Raw genomic sequence first — 26,159 nt, 5'->3', positions numbered from 1 at the left:
CATGCTCTCACCACAGCCCTACCAGATCTTACAGACATACCGGAGTCATCACCGTTGGAGGATCGACTGCTTGATGGGCTGCTACATTCAAAAGCCATATCACTAACCTATAAAAAGCTCTGCAATAATCTACTACACATTCCGCAAACTTAGAGAGCAGTGGCAGGGAGACTTGGGACCCATTGACGATGAGGACTGGCAAACAGCATTAATGTCCCCCAAAGAAGCAGCAATCACCCCCGCTTCAGACTAATACAACTTCGAATTCTACATAGATCATACATGACAGGGGTCACCTTGGCAAAGATAGGTGCTAGACTAGACACACTTTGTCTTAGGGGCTGCCAATAACCTACTACCTTCTATCATATGATGTGGGAATGCCCCGAGTTGAGGCGAATCTGGGAGGGGGCCACAACACACGTCCAGAGTGCCCTGGGGAAAGAAATTATTCTTACACTGCAACTAGGTCTCCTTAACATCTGGGCCCTGACTGACCTTACGGAGGTGGAACAACAACTGGCCACACTAGGTTACACCCTGGGTAAGCGGGAAATTGCAAGAGGTTGGGGCGGCGACAGAAACACCTTCTCCCTGAATGTGGATGAAAAAGTTTGATAAGTGCATGATTGCAGAGACACTAAAGGTTTGTCACAACTATAGGTTTCAATGGGGGGCGTGGCTTGGCGCGCGGCAAGATGGCAGCACAGTAGAGCTGCTCTGCCGGCCGCCGCAACAAAATCCTTCAATATCCTGCCCTACACGTGCCATTTCAGCCGTTGCATGGTGAGCGCTGAGCTGCTGTGCCTTCTTCTGCAGACTGTGCGAATTTTGGGGGCTCTGCTGCTCGGACGCCGCCGGAGTCAGCCGGTGCGGTGTTGGCCGCGGCGGAGTTCAGGCCCGCGGCCCGGCTGGCGTGAGTGACTCTTCTCTGTCTGCCCCCCCCTTCTCGGAGCCCGGGGCTGCGTCGCTGGAGGTGGTGTCCGACGCGCGATCTCCGGTGAGTCCGGTCCCCTGCTGCTGGCCTGCTGTCATCTGAGGCGGAGCTCCGCGCGGCTCTCGAGTTTTGAGACGCCGGGGAGCTGTGCGGCGGCTGGGCGGCTGGGCAGCCTGGCAATTGAGTGACCGGCTGCGGCGAGGCTGAAGGGCTGCGAGTAGGCCGCTGGAGCATCAACTTCTCCTCGCAGCTAAGGACAATAAACACAGCGGGGGCACACGGTCTGGATTACAGCGCGAGAATCGCTGTATGCTGGATATGTGAGGAACTTTTAGATTTGCTCTGGAGTGACTGGAGGTGTGGAGGGTGTTGCACACCCGGGGCCTATACTGCGGACTTTAAAGCACCGGGGTGTCCTGCTGGGAGCCCTCGCTTTGGGCCACAGACGCTGCGAGCTTGGCTGGTACCTTCTCCTGAACCACGGCTGTCACTTACCTAGTGCCTCGCACATCGCTTTGGTGCTTTGTGCTGTGCCTCCTTGCCTGCCCCTCATACCGGAGTGTGCCTTCTTCATGGTCGACCTGCCGGCCGCTGCGTCGACTCCACATCCTTGAGGCGCTCGGGGGTGCTGCACTCTCATCCCACTGGCGGGAGTAAATCAGGACTACACCCTACAGGGCGACACGGCCACATACTGGCTTGCGAGCGGAGTGTGACGGGGCGGCTAGCTGGCCCTTGGTGGATCCTGTGAGGACCGGGTGTGTGGCGCGGAGGGACCCCTGGACTGCCCGGGGATTGGGAGAGCGTTCAAGGCCGTTGTGCGGTGTTTGAGGCGCGCGCTTCGCCATGGGCAAGCCTGACAAGTCACAGCTCAAGCTGTCCTTTGAGCTCCGCAAGAACAGCAAGCAGACGAACACAGGAGTGGCGGACGGTGATCACGATTCCTCCTCGCAAGGTCAATCCATGCTGGAAACCACACTGGTTGCGATACAAGCGAGCCTATAGGCGATAGATGGGAAAATCGAGGCCTTGAACACGCGCATGGATCAATTTTCCGCCAAGCTCGATAGACAGGCCACGAGACTGGGGGAGGCGGAACAGAGGATCACAGATACCGAGGATGGTCTGCAGCAGGTGGCGGGCAAGACTACGGAGATGGTCAAGCTCCTGGAAGTCATTCAGACTAAGAATGAGGATATTGAAGCGTCGGCAATAACATCCGCGTCTTGGGCCTGCCGGAGTCGACCAACGTGGGGAGCCTGGAGGATTACGTGGAGACCATGTTGAGGGAGATCTGCGGCACTGACGACTTGGCTCCCATATTCGCGGTCGAGAGGGCCCATCGCTCATTAGCAGCTCGTCCTCCCCCTGGCACTCCTCCGCGACCCATCATCATAAGACTGTTGAATTACAGAGATAGAGACACTGTACTTCGCATCACTAGACAGAAGGGCAAGATTATCTATCAGAATAACCAATTGTCCTTTTATCCTGATTTCACTGCACAAGTACAGGCGGCGAGAAAGGAATTCCAGTCAGTAAAGAAACTACTTCAGCGGGAAGAAGTTCCATATGCCATGCTCTATCCTGCGAGACTCCGAATTGGCGACTTCGAAGGAGGGAAAATCTTTACCACCCCCAAGCGATGGCGTATGCCAAGACACTTCAAAAACGTCGCAAATCCCCTGCTGACACGTCTGATGTGGATGACTAACTCTGGATGTATTATGGTACCCCTTCTACTGGTTTAATTTGTGGTTATGAGCTTGAGGATATGGGGGGATGGGGTGGAGGGGGAAAATATTCTTATACTCTCTTGGGTCGTACCTACTCTGCAGTTCCTCATTGAATGCTGCCCACCTTGCTGACTAAGAGATGGGGCACACTGTTGGCTCATGCCCTAAGGTAAACAATGCAGGCTAAACGTTATATGCCTCACCGGTTGTACCATGTCTGTTGCTATTAATTGGCACGCTTACGGGGCTCGACCTGTTTTCTGCGGAGGCCCACTTCTGCCTCGTGCCAGAAGTGTGCATTGCCTCCACTGCCCCCGATGGGTGTAACCCGTTTGATGATTTGTTTGTTGTGCGATGATGGGAGGGATGGGGGGGGAGGTTGTAAGGCTCTTTGGCGGGTTGGGGTTGCCAAAGTGGGAGGGGGTTGGGGGGCCTGGTCTCTTGTTTTGCGTCGGAGTATGCTCTGCAAATGTTGTTCACTCGAATGAGCTGATTGTATCACCATGTAAATGTGCTGTGATTTTAGAAGACGCTGGTTGGCAACTTATCAGGAGCCTCTGTGATGGTGGGTGAGAGTTATACTTGTGTGACCTGGAATATGCGCGGCCTCAACACACCCAGAAAGACTAGGCAGGTACTATCTCATTTGGATAGGCATGGGGTAGGCATCGCCTTATTGCAGGAGACTCATCTGACTGTACAAACTGAGGGATCCATAGCGCGTAGATGGGCTGGGTACCGGCTAGCCTCCTCTTATTCCAATTATGCCCGAGGGGTCCTCATCCTTATTAAAAAAGGGATACATTTTACTCCATTGACCTCCTGCACGGATAGTGGGGGTCGCTGATCAATAGTGAGAGGCACATTGGGCAAGACTGCTGTGATTATCGCCAACGTCTATGGTCCTGTGGTTGACGAACCAGCGTCACTGTCTTCTTTATTTCAGGTGCTGCGTACATGGCCGGAATCGGCCCTACTGATTGGGGGTGACCTAAACACACACTTAGATCCTCGGCTTGACAAATCTGACTTCGCGAGTAGCCGTATGTTGAAGAACGCTGCCTGTGTACGGCAGTTTATGGAGGAGAGGGGATTGGTTGACGCTTGGTGCCTGCGTAACGCTGGAGTAAGGTCAGGCACGCACATTACACCCTCTCACAACACATGGTCCCGTCTGGACTACTGGCTGTTGGACAGGCCAACCAATGGGTGGGTGACTGAGACCTATACACTCCCCCGGACCCTTTCGGATCACAATCCTGTCATGCTCAAACTGCAGATTCCACACACCGTGCGGCCTCCCTTTACATGGCGGTTTCGGGCAGATGCCCTGCTAGATCCCGTCTTTGCGGATACTGTCCATAAAGCTATAGTGCAATATTTTTACCTAAACGTGGGCACGGTGGATAGTGCAGCCACCCTCTGGGAAGCGTTTAAGGCCAATATACGGGGTGTATGTATAGGCACGACTGCAGGCATTTTACGGGACCTGAGGGGACAAATACTGAAGCTTGAAACCAAACTGCATGACCTAGAATCCTCATATGACACTCTTCCCTCACTGGACACACTGGCACGCATTAGGGAATACATCGAGGAACATAAATCCCTAGCGGAGGCAGAAATGAGGTATATCTCCAAGCGGTTTGTGGCTAGAGCGTACGGGGAGGGTGGCAGACCGGGCAGGGTACTGGCTAGTCGTTTACGTGAGCGGGCCACTGCCCATCCTATAGAACACATAGTGGACGATCATGGCATTAGTCATCACACAACAGACGCTATACTGGGTCAATTCCGTGATTTTTACGGACGGCTCTACACGACCCGCGGCGACGTGTCGGACTCTGTTATAGACGGTTACCTGCAGGATACTGCCTGTGCCTGGCTGTCGGACGCCCATAGGAAATATCTTGGCGTACCTATTGATGAGACCGACATCAAGGAGGCGATACTCCCTTTGCTGAACAAGAAAGCTCCCGGCCCCGATGGGCTGACAGCTGAATTCTATAAACGATATGCTGATCTCCTAGCGCCCCACATCCTGGCCATGTACGCTGAGGCACACGAGCTGGGCTATCTTCCTCCGTCCTTGCGCCAGGCGCTCATCATCACTCTACTGAAAAAAGATAAGCCCCCCAACAGATGCGAGTCTTATCGGCCCCTTTCCCTGATTAATATAGATGCCAAGATTCTTGCTAAAATTCTCGCTACTAAACTCCACCCATTGATGCCCATGCTCGTTCTTCCTGACCAGTCGGGCTTTATTCCTGATCGCTCCACATCGTGGAACCTCCGCACGATCTTTGCGATGTTCCATGTTCTCAACCCAGACCTACAAGCTGTGGCCGTGTTGCTCGACGCGGCTAAAGCCTTTGACTCGATCGAATGGCGGTATATCTTTTTTATTCTCCATCGGATGGGGTTCCCCCCTGTTTTTGTCCGATGGATTCAAATTCTGTATACTGATGCCTCCGCAAGAGTGAGGGTAGGTGGTTTCACCTCTGATCCATTGGCGATCCAGCATGGTACCAGGCAGGGGTGTCCTCTCTCCCCATTCCTCTTTGCTATTGTATTGGAACCATTGATGTGCAGAATCCGGCAGCACCACAGGGAAGCTGCGCTCAATTTTGATAACAGACTAGTGGGCATCTCTGCTTATGCAGATGATATGGTTGTGTATGTTCGCGATCCACATACCCACCTAACGCAAATCATCCGAGAATATGTCAGCTTTGGTCTCCTCTCCGGATTGTGCATCAACTGGGATAAATCGGTTGTAATCCCTCTCACACTGGCCACTACCGCCCCCACGCTGGAATATCCGCTGCTATGGACTGTAGATAGAATGTAGGGTCTGGGTTCACAGAGACCCGGAGACTGTCATTCGTGGGAATTATGGACAGGCCTATGCTGACTTGGTGCAACAGGTAGATAAATGGGTGTCTCTGCCCCTGTCATTGGCGGATCGCATTGCGGTCATTAAGATGGTGATACTCCCCAAGTTTTTATACTTATTCTGCAATATCCCTATTCGTTTGAATAAACACTTTTTCACCACTCTGCAGACCCAGTTACTCCGCCTGGTCTGGGGGTCGAAACCCCTGCGTATCAGCTGGGCGACCCTGGCCCTACCGTTTGACAAAGGGGGGTTCTGTGCTCCAGATTTTTACATATATTACCTATGTGACCTGGCTCATTTCGCGTTCTTTTGGTACAGACCTCATGGCTTTATCCCGCATGTAGCGGTTGAGGGTGGGGATGTGGGAGATATTCCTTTGCAGAACATATTAACCCACACGCACAGACATGTACCTAGGACGGAGATTAATACAATTGCCGCCACGTGCTCAGCCTGGCAAGACTGACGGACAGACTGCCTTTCTACGCCCCAAACATGAGCATTGAAGGCCACGGCGCTATCTCTGTGGCACAAGAGCGTGGCTCAATGAGGCTGCTCTCTGAAGCTGGCATCTCCGTACTGGGTTACCTATTCATAGACGGGACGTATATCTCCGGTGACGAGCTGCAATATATCTCCAATGTTCGCCCCTATTTACATACACATGTTATCGATTGCGGCGTGCTGTGCGAGATCACTATCCTTGCTTCCCATGTGAGCCTGTCACCTCAAAGGCCCTGCAACTAGTAATTACGTCCGCCACTAGAAAGCACCTGCTCACTAGATTGTATAAAGTGGTGTGCTCGGAATTGGCCCTCCCAGAAGATCGTAGCTTGGCTAGATGGAACACTGCCCTGGGCACACAACTGGAGGAGGACACATGGGTTCAAATCTGTTCCCTCACGGGTAGGCTATCGCCCAATAGCAACTTACGCATTATCCACCTGAAGTTTATACATCAGACATATCACACTCCCACTAAGCTGCATAGAATTGGTTATAGGGACACTGACAGTTGTAGGAGATGTGGGCGAGCTGGTGCGGACTTCATCCATTTATCATGGCACTGTCCTGCGGTTCAGTCCTACTGGGTAGATGTCCTGCAGAAATTGGATACCATGACAGGTCTCAATTTGGACTGCACACCGCTTCTGTGTTTAATGGGACACGTGCCTGAGGCTAAAGGGTTGCTCGGCCGCTTTGTGAGAGTGGCTTTACTGCTAGCGAAAAGGAGGGTGTTATTTACATGGGATTGTAAGCGCTACCCCAGGGTGTCACAGTGGCTTAAAGACTTGGTATACTGCCAGGAGCAGCTAAATACATATTCAGAGGAACTCCCTAGGAGCTCGAGCCCTAAAGATATTTGGGGTCCATTCCGAGACTATCTGCTGGCGAGCTGTGACCGCGAAGAGGACAATGTGGAGGAGGTCCTGGGAGCTACGGCTTTACCCCTACAGACTATCGGCACTCTGGATGCTGTCCCTGAGGGTGCCGCCTGAGAGTGTAACCTTGTTCATCTTCAGTACTTTGCATGAGTGATATATGATATTTGTACGACATGTCTTAACTTGCAGAATGTATAGGCCGGGATTTGGGGGGGTTTTGAATGTTCTGTTGAAGATTCCTATCTTATGAAAATGACACTGTATCTGGTATGTTCCTTGCAATATACTGCTTTCAATAAACAAAGTTTACAAAAAACTATAGGTTTCAATAGGTTTTGTTTATATTGTGAGTGTACTCATAGGTACATCAGTAGTATCTTCTCTGAGGAATGGGGGTGGAGGTAGCGCGTTCATTAAGTGCTAACCAGGATTCCTTTTTCATTTGCTATTAGAAAAATTAAACCTGACCTTCTAGAACCAGACATGATTAAGATCTTACATCAAGATCTACGCAGGATCTGTAGAAACCTACAGTATATTACGAGCTGGTCATTTGTTGTACCAGGTGCACATTAGATCTGAAGAACCTCTAGTCTTCATTGTGTATGACTGATGCATTTGTGGATCTGTGGCTGGGCAATAGGCATTTAATGCACAGCTTGGCATCTTGGAGGAAACAAACCAAGTTGAGTATTTGGGTAGTTGACTCGAACTGGTATATGTTCTCCAACATTGATCTTACCATTCACAATGAATTTAGGAACTGATAGAATGCCTCTTTTGGTTCGACAGAGTGTTTAGAGATTACTTATTTTAATTTTTAAGAGAAATATTTTTGGCTTATTTATTTTCAGCCCCTTCCCAGCATTACACTCCCTTGAACAGCATGTCGAGGTTCATGTGATTGTCTATTCAAATTAAAATTGCTCTTGAACAGTAACCACTGTCCTCCCACCACCTCAGGACTAAACACTTAAATGGCTTCCCATTGCAAAAGTAAATCAGCAACTCTCAATATTACCAAGAAACAAGCAAGAAAGTTGGTTTATTCTCTGGGTAGACAGGCATTCATTCTTGTGTGAGATCTGGTCTAGGATAATCCAGTCAAGTAATCAGTCACTTGTGGAGTAGGGCAAGAAGATACTCTTATGTTTCTCTACTTGAATGAGGAAGGAACTTGACAATCTACCTCACTCTCTGTGCTTCATTAGGATCATTAGGGTGAGGGGCTCCTGGCTGAATTCTTACACCATAATCCTGCTCTTTACCTGGTCAGTTTTGCTGTGCACAACAACAAAAAACTGATAATTACTTTTGTTTGGTTTTAGATGTGGGAAGGTCGTTGGAGAGTGATACCCTATGATGTGCTACCTGACTGGCTTAAGGACAATGATTACCTACTTCATGGTCACCGCCCACCAATGCCATCCTTCAAAGCCTGCTTCAGGAGCATCTTTAGAATACACACAGAAACCGGCAACATCTGGACGCACTTATTAGGTGATGGATATGTTCTTGCTATATGTTGATTCACTGACCACTTGTTTATCAATATCTTTGTTCTTGCTCACAGCTGTCACTGTAACATTGGACATGTGGTCTGTTCGAAAACGTTGCTGAGCTTTTAATTAATCTTGTATTAGCTTTCAACAGGCAAACACTGCTACTTGCTGGCTTTGTTGAAGCTTGTATCATGTGTATGTACCAGTCTATTTTACATGAGGTCTAGGTGCCTCGGCTTCATAGGTATTAGTTATGTAGCTACATACTATGCCCATGTTAGCCGTTGGTGACTATGGCCACACACTTCCAGCCCCTACCTCAGACTTGCTAGTCACAAATGATTAAAACAGTGATGGCTACAGCCCGGCTGCTCATGATCCGATAATGCTAGAGGTTTTCTAAGTAAAAGTTTCAAGAATGCTTGAGATTTATTTGCGGTTTGTGTTTTTTGGGAGTTCTGGCATTGGAGAAAGTCTCCAGTTCCGGCATTCCATATATATTTTTTTCCTTTTGAGTAGTGTACTCACTAAATATGTTCTAGTTCAGTCCATATTCAGTGAATGGTAGATTTCACTTACTTAAAATACCACCATGCAATAAATGATTTGTGTGCAAGCTTAATATACTTATTTCTCTTCTAAAATGGCCCAAAGGATAATTAGTCGAGACTCTATGCTCGCAGTTGGGAAACGCTGATGGAGCCGGGAACAATGCAGATTTTTCATTTTACTCTCATCAAAATGGTGGTAACATTGATTGCCTAATTATTTAATACTTTACTGAGATGGTTCACTTAAATGCTACCTTTAACTGATTTGAGTTGTACAGCAAAGTACCTACATTCTTAAAATATGCTATGAACATTAGGGGTGTCGTCTTAGAGTGAGCAGTCAATTTGCAGGTTCTTACCACCTTCACAATTTGGCTAATGCACTAAGTGAATACCTTCTAGCTAAACTGCTGTTCTATTTTGCACCGAGGGATGTACTAAATGTCTAACTCTGTGCAACATAACAGATATAAAGTATTTGTTGTTGTCTACTTAACTTGATCAGTGTACTTCAGGAATGCTTTGCGTGAGCCCTGATGTTTCATACCCTCACAGATGCCTCTAACTTTTGCCTGGAAATCTTGCTCCTTCACCACATTGTGTCCTGTTCTATAGGGCCCATATTACTCTTCGCCTGGGCCGTATTCAAATTAGTTTCCAGAATCAAGCTCTGTATGTCTCTGCAAAATATACCGGCTTCCTCTGTCCGCTCACATGTGTTTCTCCAACATTGGATCTTTTATATATTTACATGCTTGAATTATTCCCCGGTTTCAGGTTGGAAATCCCTGGTACATTAAAAAAGCAGTATTCAGTGTAAAATAGACAGCATACGGTATATAATGTAAAATGGCCATAGGCCTGAAACACAATAAGTCCCTACCTTTAACTTACTGTGTATCTCGTGTTATGTTGTATTGTGTTGTGGACACCTCCTATCCTAATACTTGAGTAACAATTCTTTTGACATCAGTTGCGATGGTATTAACATAGACAAATGCAATATTCAAAGTATTGACAGCATGTAAAATCAAGTAATTCAATTTTCATTCATTATTATGAGCAGGTTTATGCACAAAAGATTTTTCACAATTAAAAAATGAAGTTAAAAATGACAATTTCATATAATTGAGCACAACATAATACATGAAAGTATTAAACATAAAATATTGCTAAAAACATAAGAAAACTACAAAACAGTCAACATTTTTCCTGTTAATCATTTTTTAAGTTACGACCTACAAACTGGTTCAGTTGCTGTCTTTCAATTGCAACAAGAATAGATCAATATAAGCTGGATAAAATCATGTGGACTCCCTGCTCGCTACGAACGTCTTACGTCTTCACTCGTTGGAGTGAAGACGATGTAGTCTGTCCGTGTCACAGCTTTTACGTTGATGGTTCTGGACAGTAAAAATCACCATTCAAGGGGCCAGGACTGGATTGGCACCACTTGGCAGGGCAGGATTCACAGATGACAGAATCCCAGTGCTTCTAAAGAGTTGAAGGAAGTCTTTGATGGCCCTGATACTTCAGAACAGGAGGCGGCAAGCCAGCAGGCCCTTGGAGTCACTCTGGGTTCAAGTGAGATGGGTCCAGTCCTTGTCCTCAACAAGGCAGAGATCAGCAGGCAGGGTAGCACAGCAAAGCAGCAGTTCCATCAGAGGAGCAGTCAGGCAAAGTGGCAATCCTTGTGGCACAGCAGGCTATACTCCTGGCAGAGTTTGTCACAGGTCCAATAGTGTACTGTCTTTGTAGGGTCAGAGCCCTAGTACTTATACCCAAATGCATCTTTGAGGTACGGGTGATTTCAAAGCAGGCTCTTGAAGTGCACAGGTCCCCTATCATCCCAGTTTTGTCTGCCAGGCTATCTCTGGGGGTAATCAGCTCTTTGAGTGGGACACAGGACACTGCCTGTTCAGGTGTAAGTGGTGGCTCCCCCTCCCTGCCCAGGAATAGCTATCAGAATGTTCTCGGTCACATTCACCATTCCTGTGTCTGTGGCTAACTAGAGGGAATGTACAAAGAGCAGCTGTCACTCACCTCAGATGTGTATTAGAGACTGGGTGCAAGGCACACACAGCACTAAGAGCAGAGAAATGTCCACTTTTAAAAAGTCCCTTGCTCACTTTGCCACTGGATTCAAGCAAGCTGGGCTGAAGACGGCTGTGATGCCAGAAACCGGTCCTCGGAAGCTTGTTTCCGGTCCAGGGAAGGCATGGCTTGGCAGTTCGGGCTGGACTGTTTCCATGAGGCACAGGGTCAGACTGATTTGCATATAGCCATGTCTGAACTGGGGTGGCAGAGTGGGCTAAAGAACGGTGATGGATTAAACCCAGATCTTTTGACTGGGTGTGAGTGTTTGATTGGTTCAGATGCTCCGTCCATCACCACCCCCTTTTGTACCACTTTTAAAAAGTGGCATTTCTAAAAACAGTAATGTCAAATCCAACTTTATCACTAAAGAGAATTTATCATTACCATTTAAAATATGCAAAACATGATGCAACTACTCCTTTTCTAATGAGGATTAGCAGCTTAAAAGTGTATTAAAAATTCCCAATGCTAGGCTATGAGAGGAGTAGGCATCACTGTAGTGAAAAACAAATGTAGCTGTTTGTCACTACCAGGACATGTAAAACTTAGAAGTACATGTCCTAAATTTTAGTTATACAGCATCCTGCCCTTACTGCTAAGTATGGCCTACCTTTGGGGTGACTTATGTATAGGGAGTTTAAGGCTTGGAAAGTGGTTCTAAATGCCATATTCAAGTGCCAGTACCTGCATACAGGCCTGAGACAGATTGGAGAGGCTACTTCTGTGGGTGCCACAACCAGTGCTGCAGGCCCACTAGTGGGATTTAGATTACATGCCCTGGGTATATGGTATAACACTTTACATGGGACTTATAAGTGAACTAAATATGCCATATGTTTAGAGGAGAAGCACATGCACTTTAGCAGTGGTAAAGTGCTCCCAGTCCTAAGGCCAAAAAAAAGTTACCGCAAAAAATGAAAGTAAGCAGGCAAAAAGTCTGGGGGTAAACTACCTGAAGGATGTCAGATCTAACACAGGTTAATGGAGACCAATGCTGTATCTGAAAGAGCTGAACAAGTTTCTAAAGAAACATTCACTTTGGATGCTTACTTTGCAAGACATCCTCCGGATGATGCAGAAAGGGGATTTATTTTACCCCCCTGGAACTTCGGGATGCATACTTCCACATACCCATTCATTGAACAACCCAGAAAGTACCTCCGATTCTCCGTAGTTGGTCAGCACTACCAATTCAAGATGCTGCCTTTTGTACGCAAATCAGCAGCAAGAATTTTCAACCAAATGTTTTGCTCCAGTTGCCGCTTTTCTCAGAAGAGAAGGTGTTCCCTTACTCGGATGACTTTTTAGTCAAAACGCCATCCAGGAAAAGAGCAAAAGCTTACATGAATGCTTGCATCAATCTCTTCTGTAGATTAGGTCTCACTTTGAACAAGGAGAATTCCTTGTTGAAAGCTCAAACAAAAGTCCAATTTTTGTGAGCAATGCTCGGCACTCAGTTAGGGAAAGCCTTTCCATTGGCAGAGTGAGAAAGTTAAAGATAATGGCAAATATTATTGATGGAAAACAACAAATTACAGTGAAGCAATAAAAGTCCCTGATGGCACCATATATAGGCCTCATTTCATTTTGCAGGCTTTGTGTGAGAGCTGTTCAGCAAGAGCTGGATTTGCAATGGGAAGATATGGCCTGTGCCAAAAGGCACCCGAAACAGGCTGTAATATGGTGGAGGATTCCAGCAAACCTAAATGCAGGTCTTTCTGTGCTGCTAATAGAAGATAGGTTATTACTCACCAAGGATATGTCCACGGATGGTTGGAAAGCTCACCTGCAAGAGCTTTCAACCAGAGGCCTCTGGTCAGATGCAGAAAAGAGGCTCTACCTCTAGTATCAGAACTTTTTGCCACAAGACAAAGTTTACAAGCGTTCCTCACCAGATTGGCAGATCAAGCAATACTAGTGAGAACGGACAACATAACATCCATGTCCTGAATAGCCAAGCAAGGAGGAATGCTCTCAAAAACCCTTTCAGAAGAAGTTCAGCTGCTGTGGAACTGGGCCATTTCTCACAAGATAGATATTGCTGTGGAACATCGGTCAGGCTGCCAGAACTGTGAGGCAGATGCACTCCGCTGGCAATTGTCAGATTATCACAAATGGGAACTAGAGCAGAAACAGGTGAATTCGATTTTTAATAAGTGGGGTAGCCGCACATTTGATCTGTTTGCCACACCGAACTACAATAAATGCCCATGCTTCGCAAGCAGCTTTTGGCATCCAGGGAAGATGGGTAGTGCTCTTTCGATGAGTTTGTCCAAGATATTTTCCTACGTCTTTCTTCCTTTGCCCCTGATCCCCCTGGGCGTTGGAGAAGGGGAAGATAGTTCATTGCTTTCTGATCCTCATTGGCCGGCGTGGCCTCGCCATTACTGGTACAGAAAGCTACTGCAGTGGCAGCACATCCAGTCATTCCTTTGAAGATGCATGCCAGGATTTTGTCCAGACATCACCGAGCGTCTGCACCATGATCCTAAGCCTCTGAACTTGAAGCATGGTACCTGACCACCTAGCATTTGGCCATTTGGATCTGTCACATGAGTGTAAACCGATTCTGTCGCAGGGTCAAGCTCCAGCGACTAACAAGACATACTATGCTGAAGGAAGAATTTCTGTTTCTTGTGCAGGAATAATGGTGGTCATCCTCTTCAAATAAAGCATTCTCAGATCCTTCCCTATTTGTTAAGTTTGGCCATGAGTATTATCAAACATTCTTTAGTCTGGGTCCATCTGACTGCAATCTTGAGCTTTAGGAGGACGGATACATCAACGTCTACTCAAAGGATCATTAAACAGTTTATGAAAGGGCTCTCCAGTTCCATGTGAGCTTAATACAGTCCTCAGTCAGCTGTTACCTACATTTGAGCCTGTAGATAGAGCAGATTTGAAATTTGTATCATGGAAGACGTTCACCATCAGAGAACCTTTTCTCCGGTTCACAAAGTACAAAGTGATACTCCGAACCAATCCTAAATTCATTCCTAAGGTGCCTACTGACTACCATCTAAATGAGACTGTCATTCTTAGATCCTTCTTTCCCAATCCATCTTCAACAATAGAAAGATCATTACATTGTCTAGACTTGCGCTGTCTCTAATTCTTTATAGACAAAATAAAGGACAGACGCTCATCAGACCTGCTGTTTGTATCATTTAGTCAACCACCAAAAGGTGAAGCCCTGTCCAATCGAGGTTAGCTCATTGGCTTTCAACTTCTATTGCTTTCTGTCATGCCAAAGCCAAGTATCCTCTCCAGGGAAGGGTGATGGTGCATTCCACAAGGGGCATGGCTTCAACTGCAGCACTCTGTGCTGGGGTGCCTTTGAAAGACATCTGCTGTAGAGCCACCTGTGGGGCAGGCATACATTCATGAATCATCAATGCCTAGACATGTACGCGCAAGCTGATGCAGCAATGGGACAAACAGTCCTGAGAAATCTGTTTCATTAAAGGTGAGCCTTCTACCTGCTTTGTTGTATTTAAAAATGTATACTGTTTGCTATTCTGATTCAAACATGTGAATATATAAAAGATCCAATCTTTGAGAAGAAATTAGTTACTTACCTATAACTCCAGTTTTCCAACATTGGTATCTTTTATATATTCATGTGACCCTCCCCTCCTCCATGGTCAGGGTCTCATCATATTTTTTCTCTCACTTATGTTTTGAAATCTGAACTATGGTGGCCTCTAGTGGGAAAAGGAGAGCTTAAGCTTCCCCCCATTGGCGGAAGTTATGGTTCTTTCAAATTAGGTTGAAGTGCTACTAAACATTCTATGTTTCAGGCCTATGACCTTTTTACATTATAAACTGTATGTTTTACACTGTATAATGTTATTTTAATGGACCAGGGATTCCCACCCTGACTCGGAATGATTCCAGCATGTTAATGTATAAACGATGCCAGTGTTGGAGAACTGGTGTTACAGGTAAGTTACTAATTATCCAGTATTGGGGTATCTTTCATAGATTCACATGCCTGAATCATTCCCCGTCATCGAGGCGGGAGTCCCACGGTAAAAATATATACAATAGCAGTGCCTAAAAATCCTTGTAGTAGGCTGGAGAAAGGTATAGGCCCGAACTAGGCCCAAAACTTAGCAGCCTATCTACCTCTTTTTGTAAAAAGAACTGAACTATCAGCACCAGCCAATCAGCTGTCACCACCCTCTAGAACCTTCCCAGCTCAGGCAGTTCTCCTCAGATTTTCACCGCACTTCGTGTGGAAGGGAGTCTCCCTGAGTGCCTACTCAGTTTTTTCTGTTTTCTCTTCAGGATGTCTGAAAAGAAAGCTCTTTTCAAAGCTTGTGGGACCTGTTTTAAGAAGAGGGTCCATGTGGATGACAAGCACTCTGACTGCATCTACTGCCTTCTACATTGTGAAGGATTGCAGAATCTGCCGCACCTTCCCTGCCAAAACCATCAGAGACAGGGAGGCAAGGGTTCTTTTATGGCTTAAGTCATCTTCCACAGATGATGAAGACAAGGCCTCTACTTCCAGTAAGAGAGCCAGATCCCAAGAAGGCTCTTCTCCTGAGAGAAAGAAGAAACATAAACTCTCTGTGCTCTTCAGAACCCTCAAGGAGGTCATCGTCTCCATCAGGACACTCATCTACAATTGTGAGTACAGCCCAGACTTATACTGTCACTCTGGTGTCTGCTCACACTACAACTGTCACCTCTACTTCCTCAATTTCTTGTGCTACGGTGTCTACAGCTGCTATTACCTCCCCTAGGGTGTCGGCTAAGGTTTATTCCACAAAACCTGCCACGTCGACGCCATCGTCAAAGTCATTGTCGACCAGAGCCCCGTTGACATCGAAACTGTCATCGACTAAGAGCCCTTTGACGACGGAAGGCCCGTCGACGACTAAGTCATCGTCTATGAGGAGCCCGTCGTCGACATCGTCGAGGGCCCCGTCGACAGCAACTCAGTCGACGCAAAAAGTGACAGCCTCGTCGACGAAGACACCATCAACGGCCTCGTCGACGAAGGATTCATCGGCAGCCTCGTCGACGACGGCATCGTCTAAAACCCCGTTGACGGCAAAACCGTTGACGACGACCCCGTCGACGGTAAAACCATCGATAACAGTCCCGTCTACGATGGGCCTGTCGACGACGTCACATTCCATAACGACGAGTTCAACTGTGGCGATTATACCTGCACATCTGATGGATAAAACACCTCCCTCAAGAGTGCAATATGCTCATTTTCAAATGAAATCTTATCATAGACAAGACTATTCTCACGTCTCTATATACCAAAAGACACATCTCTAGTCTCATCCATGTGTATCAAAACAATTTATGCAGTTTAGCCCTACTTCTCTCGAAACTAACTTAAATGATGTATAACATCAAGGGGGAGACATCCCTTAAGGATAAGAACCCTCACTCACCCGAAGGTGACATGCTTCATCATATGGGTCCTCCTTACCAGTGTAGAAAACCTAGTCAACACTGGGAGCTACTACTTCAAGTTTTAAGGAAGGAGCTCAGATGTTTTTGGTAAGGAAAAGGATAGTAATCCCATATGTGGAATGATGGGTGTAGTTAGGTTAGCGTGAGTAATAAAGGGGTTTGCCCTAGAATACTCGGGGACCTGGGTCCATGTAGCAGTATAATGAAAATGGATCCGAGTAACAATTATCAAGTAACACTTATGTCTATGTTAATACACACAATCACCTTAAACTATGATTGAATTGGAAATGAATTCTTTTACACAATTTTGCATAATTCTCAAATTGTATTTGTTCATACACGGTTATAATTAGATCAATCAATGATTAATTTGGCATGATATACAATTAGATAACTTCCATGTAATTGTAGAATCATTACATTTCTAGAGTGCTCTCTGTGAGGAAGGGATAGGATGTGCATAGGGAGTGAGGGACAAGGTAAAGGTGATGTGACATGTTGAAACCATCATATACATATCAAAGAAAGCCTTTACAGTCAAGTTTATGACAAAGGTTCCCAAATAGCATCACACATAGGTTTAAATAAGTTTCATTAGTTCGATCCTATGGTGTGCGGAATTGGCGTAGTTCTACGTTTCGACCCCCGAGAACGCTAAAGGGTTGGTTCAGGCCTCATGTTGGGGTCTTCATCAGGAGAAAAGACTGAGAGAGCATCAGGAGACGATAGCTGACTGTACCGTCTGTGGAGAGGGCCGTGGTGAGCTCCTCAGGTTGTCGAGACAGACGCTGCCAGACGGTGTAGCTGGCTCCGGCTCCTGGTATTTTGAGACGAGAAGGATTCAATCCCTATCACGAGACGAGGCGCGAATATTCCGAACACCTCTGAGCAGACGGTTTATTACAGGCCAAGCATAATACAACCCAACAACCTGAGGAGCTCACCACGGCCCTCTCCACAGACGGTACAGTCAGCTATCGTCTCCTGATGCTCTCTCAGTCTTTTCTCCTGATGAAGACCCCAACATGAGGCCTGAACCAACCCTTTAGCGTTCTCGGGTGTCGAAACGTAGAACTACGCCAATTCCGCACACCATAAGATCGAACTAATGAAACTTATTTAAACCTATGTGTGATGCTATTTGGGAACCTTTGTCATAAACTTGACTGTAAAGGCTTTCTTTGATATGTATATGATGGTTTCAACATGTCACATCACCTTTACCTTGTCCCTCACTCCCTATGCACATCCTATCCCTTCCTCACAGAGAGCACTCTAGAAATGTAATGATTCTACAATTACATGGAAGTTACCTAATTGTATATCATGCCAAATTAATCATTGATTGATCTAATTATAACCGTGTATGAACAAATACAATTTGAGAATTATGCAAAATTGTGTAAAAGAATTCATTTCCAATTCAATCATAGTTTAAGGTGATTGTGTGTATGAACATAGACATAAGTGTTATGTAGTTAGGTTAGCAGCGCTGTGTGGAAAGATATAAAGTGAGTTAAAACTGTCTCGATAGAATTCACTGTCAACTACTTTATTATAGTGTTCTACCTGACAGGATTAAAATGAAACAGCACAGTGGTATGAATATATAACCACTGTCACTTTATGGTCAACATGTTTCAGCCTGTTGATCAAAACCCTTTGTATCAGCGGCTTTCTTCAGGACCAGGTATAATCGTGTTATTGCTGCTGCAAGATGTGAAAAATAATAATAAAGTTTATACAACACCGGTATTCCTGTTATTCTTTCTGTTGTCAGGTTATACCCAAGGTATCTAAAGGAAAAAACAGGAGATGGGAAAAAGAAAGGTTCGAGAGAGAGAGGAAAGGCAAAAAACAATAAAACAATAAATCACATGGTAACTTGTGCATTGTGCGTTGTCACCGGTCTATTTATGCTTCTTTATAGTCACAAATAAAGGGACTTACCCTCAACTGTAGGATAGCCTTGCCTCACCTCTACCTGACAGGCTGCTCTGGAGGGAGGCCCCGCGCTGCAGGAGATAAAAGAAAAAGTGCAGAAGGTGTCAGAAATTTCTTCACCCACTCCACTTTGCTCCACTAATTTCTTTGGCAATCAGGAGGTCAGAAAGCACGTCTAAGGGAAACAGACTCAGAGACCCCACGTCAAAATCATCCTCATTTCTTTTTAATATTAATATAGACAGACGAGGGAGTTGGAAATAACTTGGAATTCTATTAGAAAAGGGGAAATGATATTACACTCAACAAGGGAAGCATACCTTAGAGCAATCCAGGTCAAAGAAACAATGGGGTTCCTGCTTAATCACTCACCTTTCCGTCGGTACCTCGGCTCAAAGTAGAGCTTGCCCCGGGAGGTATCGATCGGAAAGGCGAGCTCACCTTTATACACACGCAGCATAATTGCCTGCCGCTGTGCCAGCCAGGGGTCCTTACGTTAGGACTGACTTCCCCACTGCCTGCGTATTTCATTGCGCAAGCGTGGAGAAGTGTGGGGAGCGTGGAGAAGTGTGGCTCACTGGTTAGAGGAGGCAGACCTGGAAGCAGAGGTCAGCCCGGGACCAGGGTTCAATTCCCGGCTCGGCGGGGTCTTGAGTCCTAAAATGTCCATGGACTCGACAATTCTCGCTCCGGTGCCTACTCGATTCACGGGTTCACACTCTGCGACTCTGGGCAATAGCTTGCTTAATCTCCACAACGGCCCCTCGCGGCGGGATGCCTGGCTTTCACCTTGCGGATACCCTGCCGGGGTTATCTCACAGGGGAATACCAGGACAGGTTCCCTAAGCAAGCGCTTAGAAACCGCTTGGTGATTTGCGCTATATAAATTCCTATACATTTACATTTACATTTATTACCTGGTGACACTATACACTGCGCATGCGGTCCCTGATTGTGTTGTTAGTTGACAATTTCTTTTAAGACGAAATTCCTAAAGTCGTCAACATTGGGGAAATAACGGTCACTGTGCCTTTTTATTTTATTTTATTTAGAAAGTTTTATATAGCGCGAACGTGACCCTTGGGTATCAGAGCGCTTCACATCTACAATAATCTGAGGTAGGTTAGAGATCACATTGCTATGAGGTAGGTTGGGAGTATGGCGGTCGGTAGTATAGCAACATTATACAATGGCTAATACTTGACCTCGTCATGATTGCATTTCTATATAATTCCAGTCTCTGTCTTTCTCCCATGTTCTCATACAGTTTTTCTATTTGTCCATGCATTGTAAAAAATATTATCATCTTTTTAGTCCCAGAATGTCTGTGTATTTGTCCTCCAGATTTCCAGGTAAGTATAGCGTCTCGAGTTTCTCTCAGTATCACGATGATTTCCTCTATTCTTCATTTGTTTTTCCGATTTGGCATCATTCTGTCATGTTGTCGGTGATGTTCTTTCTCGCCTAATTCAGGAACTTACTCATTGGGAAGATCTTAGCTTCCCTTTTGAATGTGACCGTGTTTGTAATTTTCCTAATGTTAGGAGGGAGAGAGTTCCAGATTCTGGGGGCTGTTCCTGAAAAGGCTCTGTTGTATGTTTTCTTCTTCCGGAAGATGGGTGGTCTCAACAGTAATTTGTTAGCACTCCTGGTTGGTCTGTCTCCTCCAGATAGCTCTATCTTCTGAGCCAGGTATCTTGGTGTTTTGTAGTGGAGCGCTTTGTGTGTGATACATGCCATTTTAAATTGGATTCTGGCTTCGTATGGGAGCCAGTTTAACGATTTCTGGTGTGGCGTGATATGGTCGAATTTCCTCGATCCGGTGATGAGCCTTGCAGCTGCATTGAGACATGCTTTTAGTGGTGCTGTGGAAATTTTTGGTAATCCTGCTAAGGTTGTGCATTCATATTCAATTCTCGAGATAACCAAGGATTGTACTGCCAATTTGAGGTCTGCTGAAGAGATGAATGGTTTCAATTTCCTAATGTAGTTTAGGTGAAAGCGGGCATTTTTTGCCATTGTTTTGATATGGGCTTTCATGTCTAGGTTCTTATCCAATGTGATTCCTAGTGATTTCACTGAGTCCACTACAGTGGGGGTGCAGTTTAGTGCTGTGATCAATTTAGTCCATTCTTTCACTTCTGTGTGGTTCTTTGGTGGTGTGATTAAAAGGAACTCCGTTTTTTGTGCATTTAGCTTCAGATGGTTGCTGGTCAGCCAGTTTAATGACATTTTTAAGGCCTCACTCATTACGATGATATCTTCCAGGGATCCTATATTGATGTATATCTGCGTATTGTCTGCATACATATGATACGATATGTTTGCGCCCCTGAGAATTTCTGTGAGAGGTTCAACATATAGGTTGAAAAGTGATGGAGATAGTGTAGATCCTTGAGGGACTCCGATCACATTAGGGCATGATGGGGATAGTGCCTGGTTGACTAAGACTCTTTGAGTTCTGTTCTGAAGGAAGGATTCGAACCAATTCAGTACCTTTCCTGACATTCCCATCCTTCTATTCAGTCTGCTTAGTAATTTTGTGTGATTTACAGTGTCAAATGCAGAGGATCAAGAGCTTGTAATGCGTCATCAACGATATGTAGGATTGCCGTTTCAGTGATGTGTCCTGCTCTGAAACCCGATGGGTAGTCGTCCAATAGCATAAACTTAGTGATGTGATGACTCAGTTGGTTTTGCACACATTTCTCAATTAATTTTGTCAGTAATGGAATATTGGTAACTGGGCGAAAATTGTTTGGATCTGCTGGATCCGCTGTTGGTTTTTTGATGATAGGGACCACTTGTCCAGTTTTTAAGCAATCTGGGAGGATCCCTTGGGAGAGCGAGGCATTTATTATTTTGGTCCAAAGTGGGATGATGATGTGATCGATCTTTTGTAGACTTTTAGGAGGGAGTGGGTCATTATAGTGGTTATTGGGTTTGATGTCTGATAGTATTTTGGCTATTGCCGTCTGATCATATAACTTGAAGGAGTCCCAATGTGCTTTGTTTTTTGCTTCATCGTGGTACATTGTCAGGGTGTTATTATTCCGATTGTCTTGCTGGATGGGTATGTTGTCCGCTGCCCTCTTGAGTTCTATTTCCAGAGTGTTGGCCTTGTCGGTGAAGTAGGTAGAAAAGTCTTCACAGCTCAGCTGAGCTTTAGTTGTTTCTTGGGCCGATTTTGCCAGTTTGTTGGATTGCTGCTTTAAAATCTCAAATAGTTTTCGTGGCCTATTTTTGGCATTTTCTAGTTCGGATCTAATAAATTCTTTTTGGGATTTGAGGATCTTTTTGTTGTACTCGTTACTAATTTTTCTGAGCGATTTTCAATTCTGGGGTTGCCGGGTGTTGTCTCCATTTTCTTTCTGCAAGTCTTAGTTTCCGCCTGTCATCATTCAGTGTCTCATTGAACCAGGGGTACCTGTCCTTTTCTCTGACTCTTTTCAGTTTTAGTGGCATGTTACTGTTGACTAGGTTTGTTACTGTCTCAGTGTAATGATTTGTAAGGTCATTCACATTCTGCAAGTTGATATGCGGGTTCAGACCTTTCTCACAATCTTCTACTAGCTGTTCCATTTTTGAATCTTTATTGTCTCGGGTCCACTTCTTGAGTTTAATCGGTTGCGTGATCTTATTCATATTCCAGGTGGGTATTAGGAAGGTTATGGCATGGTGAACGGACCAGTCACACGGTACAACTGAATGGATCTGTATGTTCATTTTTCTTGATATTATCCAGTCTAAAGTTGCTCCTTTAGCGTGAGTTGGCTGTGTGCAGGCTTGTGTAAGATTTAGTTCATTCAGAAAGTCTTTAAGAGCGCAGATCTGTTTGTCTGTTTTGTTGTCCCAGTGTAAATTAAAATCCCCCAGGAATATGTTGTTGGAATTACTGTTAGAGTTATCCGTGATGATCTCCATCAACTGGTCTATGAAAGTAGCATTATTTCCCGGTGGATGGTAAAAGGCATGCAAGTTGCATCTTTGATTGTCTGCTGATCGAATATTAAGACCTAAGTATTCACAGGATTCCAGCGAGTGGACCTGAGTTTGATAAATTTCTATGTCCGAACGGTGTATGCAGGCTATACCACCTCCTATCTTTTTTGGTCTGTCTAGTCTCACTATGTTATATTGAGGGGGCACTAACAGATCCATGAATGGAGAAGATGACTCTGAGAGCCATGTTTCTGTTAAGATTGCTATGTCAATTTCTTGGCCAATAATAAGGGCAGCGATGTCTGACGCATGTTTTACAGTTGATCTATAGACATTTCAGAGGTTTTCTGGTGTTTCTAGGGTCCCGTTCGATCAAGTTGGTGGATAGCTGGACTTGTTGTAGGTTGCTAAGATTGGGTTTCCTTTCGCTATGTCTGGATGTTCTATTTGCATCAATCGGAACTGTTCTGATTTCTTCCCCTCTATTGAGTTCTAGGGACTTGTATGCCTGTATCAAGGCTAGGATTTCATCTTCTGATAGATAACTGGTAGTCCTGTTTGGTCGATTGTGTCTATTTAGTAGTGGCATGGCTATCTTCCTCCACTTTCTTTGCGAATTATGTATTAATTCTTGAATGAATTCGACTTTGGAGTGTGTGCTTACTGTGATTTCCAGTGTCTTTTCCATTGCTTTCAGCTTGCTCAGGATGTCTTGTGACATATTGTCAATTTGTGCCTGTAGACTCTTTATATCTCTCCTGGTCTGAGGTGATGTGTACAAGGTGTCTATCCTTTCATTTTGGTGTTTACCGATTGTGATCCAGTGTCTAGGGTCTGTTCTTTTTTGATAATTCCCCTTCCTTGTGTCTTCCTTTCTGTTGACAGCGTTTTCATTCTGTGTGCTTTGTGATGTGGCATCTGAGTCGTATGATCTTTCAGTCGTTTCTTGGAGACTGATGTTTCGTGTGGACTTGTCCGATATTTGTGTTGTGTGAAGGGAGGTTAGTTGTAGGGTAGTCTTTTCCACATCAGGGGTGGTTAGTGGAGGGGTGGCATCTACCGTATAATTTCTTCCTAGCATCTTATTGCGAGGTGCATTAGTAGGCGAGGTCCCTTCATGTGAGCGCATTGCGGACTCTTCTCTCTGTGCTTGTACTGTGGCGGTGTTAGCAAACAGCATCGGTGATTCTGTTCTCTCTGTCTCCTCTTCATCCAATCTGTCCTCATTTTCCATTCTTTCTACTCGCGTCGTTGATCGTTGTGTATCCACCTCCTGGGCGAGCATCGCTGTTTCTTTTATCGGTCTTTTTGCTGGGGCAGTATTATCATATAGTATAGGTGTTTTTATGCTCTCTGTGTCTTCGATATCGGTTTCTGTGTTCGTTGTGATTCTTGGTGGCGTTGCGTGTAGAGGATGATGGGGTTCTCTTTGTAGTAGGATGTCTGTGTCATTTTGTGTTCTTTCGTGCTGTTGATCCTGCAGTTCTCTACGTAATCTGTTGCCTGTGGTGGTAGAGTAGCTAGTGTTTAGGGTGTCCGTTTGGGCATTCTGATGGTGTTTATCCTTCCACTTCTCTACTCCTTCTTTTAATTTTGGGAATATGTTGTCAAATATTTCTAAATCGTTATTGGTTGCTTGTATAAGCACTATTCCGTTTTTGTATAAAGTTATGCACAGGTCTGGTCTACATCTTGGTGAAGGTATGATGGCTAGTTTTGTGCCATGTGGGATATTGCTAACAGTTTTTATGTTCAACATCTCTCTGAAGACAGTGCGCCATTTGGCAGTTCTTCTGGTGAAAAATATCAGGTCGTTTATGATCCTGCCTTTGTCAAGGTTGAAGGAGGGGTCCGATATCAATGTGTCCGGGTTTTTCCTCATAAGGTTGTGTTTATATTTCTTACTTGCGGTTTTAGATAGGTTTGTTGGATATTTTATGATCTGTGCATTGCATCCTACTTCTACTTCTACCAGGTTGTGATCCGTCATTTTTGCTAATGGATGTCACTTACAATGGTAATAAAGCTTCTTATATGTGGTGTGCGTTATGCTATATGTTGTTCCACAGTTGTTTTTCTTTACCTTGTATTAAAATCGTGGTCTTTTGTGATTTCGCTTGTCTATCATTCTTAATTTATATTTATTAGTTTCAGGTGCTCAAAAGTCTTTTTATCTGCCTCTTCTCATCTCCATTCTGGCATCCATAGTAGAAATAACAATATTGATGATCATTCAGCCCTTTTGTTTTAGTTTTGAGTATTGGCATTGCTGTTATATATCGCTCAAGTCACAATTTTAGAATCCGGTGAGGTGGGACCTGTTTTTCTCGTTTGTTGTGCTTGCTTGCTTCTCATGATGTCTGCGATGGCCGCCATCGTAGGGTCAGGCAGGGCTGGCCCTGTTTTCTGTTTGTTCCCTGCCCTTCCTTATGCTTCTTTCCCGAGGTAATGCTTTCTAGAACACAGGCGGGGGGAAAGGGAGGGTGGGGGGGGTTTGGGCTGGCGATCTTATTTGGATAAGAATTATTATTGATCTGGTTCCTACCTTCTTTGTTCGTCCATGGTGGCCGCCATTTTTGCGTCAGGCGGGGCAGTTCTGTTTTCTTGGTCTAAAGATTTTCGGCAATTCGGGTGTAGATCCACTTTCTCCACTCATTTCATTTCACTATGCCCTGTTCCTGTGTACTCCTGGGATGTGAGGTCAATGACTGCCTTCAATTATGGAATTGTTATTTTGTCGTCTTCAAATGTCTGTTGTGGCCGCCATTTTAAGGTCAGGCCAATCTTACGCTCATGTATATACTGTCTCTTTCTCTCAAAGAGAAAAATACATTATAATCGGCAAATATGTGTGTGATTGACACTACATTCCGCACACGCGCGTGAGATCCGTGTCATTTTCTCAACTTACTGTTCTTGGCAGATATTATGTCAAAAAAAGATGTTTAATACTTCGCCTTATCCACGTTATACTCTCAGATTTTATGTTTTAGTCACTGAGATACATACAATAAGGACTCAGAAAGACGTGGTCCATATACTTAGTTACTAGTCACACTTTCCCATCTGATCGTGTAGTGTTTCTATCAGATGCCACAAGTTCCTATTATTATGGGTCTTAGGTTGACCCAAATTTCAAGTTATGTATGCTATCTCACCTCAATAAGCGCATGAAAAAAGGGGGTCTTATTCAAGAACAGTCACTCAGATGTAATAGATGTTATTACTAGATACTTAAATCGAAACCCAAGGTATCTCATCGTTTAGGCCTATTGTGTCTGTTTTAAGTCTGTAAACCCACTGTTGTTCTTTGCGAAATAAGAACTTCGAAGGATCTGTCAAATGTGGTGGAATCCAAGGTTTTTCCAAAACCACCCAATGCAGATCAGTATCAAGATGGCCTTTGTCCAAAAAATGATTAGTCAGCTTCGTAGAGCGTTTGCCACATCTGATCGTACTCTTATGTTCTTGAATACGAATTTTAATTTTTCTAGTGGTCATTCCCACATAGCAAAGCTGACAGGGACACCATATTAGATAGATCAGTCGCTCGCTGTTACAGTTGGTGTGTTTATCAATTTTCCATGGGCGTGAAGTCCCTATGTCAATTTCCTGAGTTTTTTCTGTTTGTGGGCAGACTGTACAAGTACCACACGGAAAATGTACTACCACTGGGGGAATATTCCAAAGTGTTGTTTGAGCCCTGATGTCTTTTGTCACGTGT

At 45.1% G+C, this 26,159-nt stretch overlaps 1 protein-coding gene across 2 annotated transcripts in view; it reads left to right on the top strand.

Annotated features, from left to right (window-relative positions):
- ADIPOR1 (adiponectin receptor 1) overlaps positions 1 to 26,159 on the top strand; it is a 356,425-nt gene that overhangs the window by 233,966 nt on the left and 96,300 nt on the right. For both annotated transcript variants that reach the window (XM_078644108.1, XM_078644109.1), the window contains one exon: positions 8,286 to 8,457. In XM_078644108.1, coding sequence (XP_078500234.1) covers positions 8,286 to 8,457 — 172 coding nt within the window. The remainder of the gene's footprint in view (positions 1 to 8,285; positions 8,458 to 26,159) is intronic.

The sequence above is a fragment of the Lissotriton helveticus genome, chromosome 5_1 (assembly GCF_964261635.1).
Source record: "Lissotriton helveticus chromosome 5_1, aLisHel1.1, whole genome shotgun sequence".
NCBI classification, from domain to species: Eukaryota; Metazoa; Chordata; class Amphibia; order Caudata; family Salamandridae; genus Lissotriton; species Lissotriton helveticus.
Note: the sequence above shows the minus strand (reverse complement) of the source record. Positions and strands in the feature narration are given on the sequence as shown.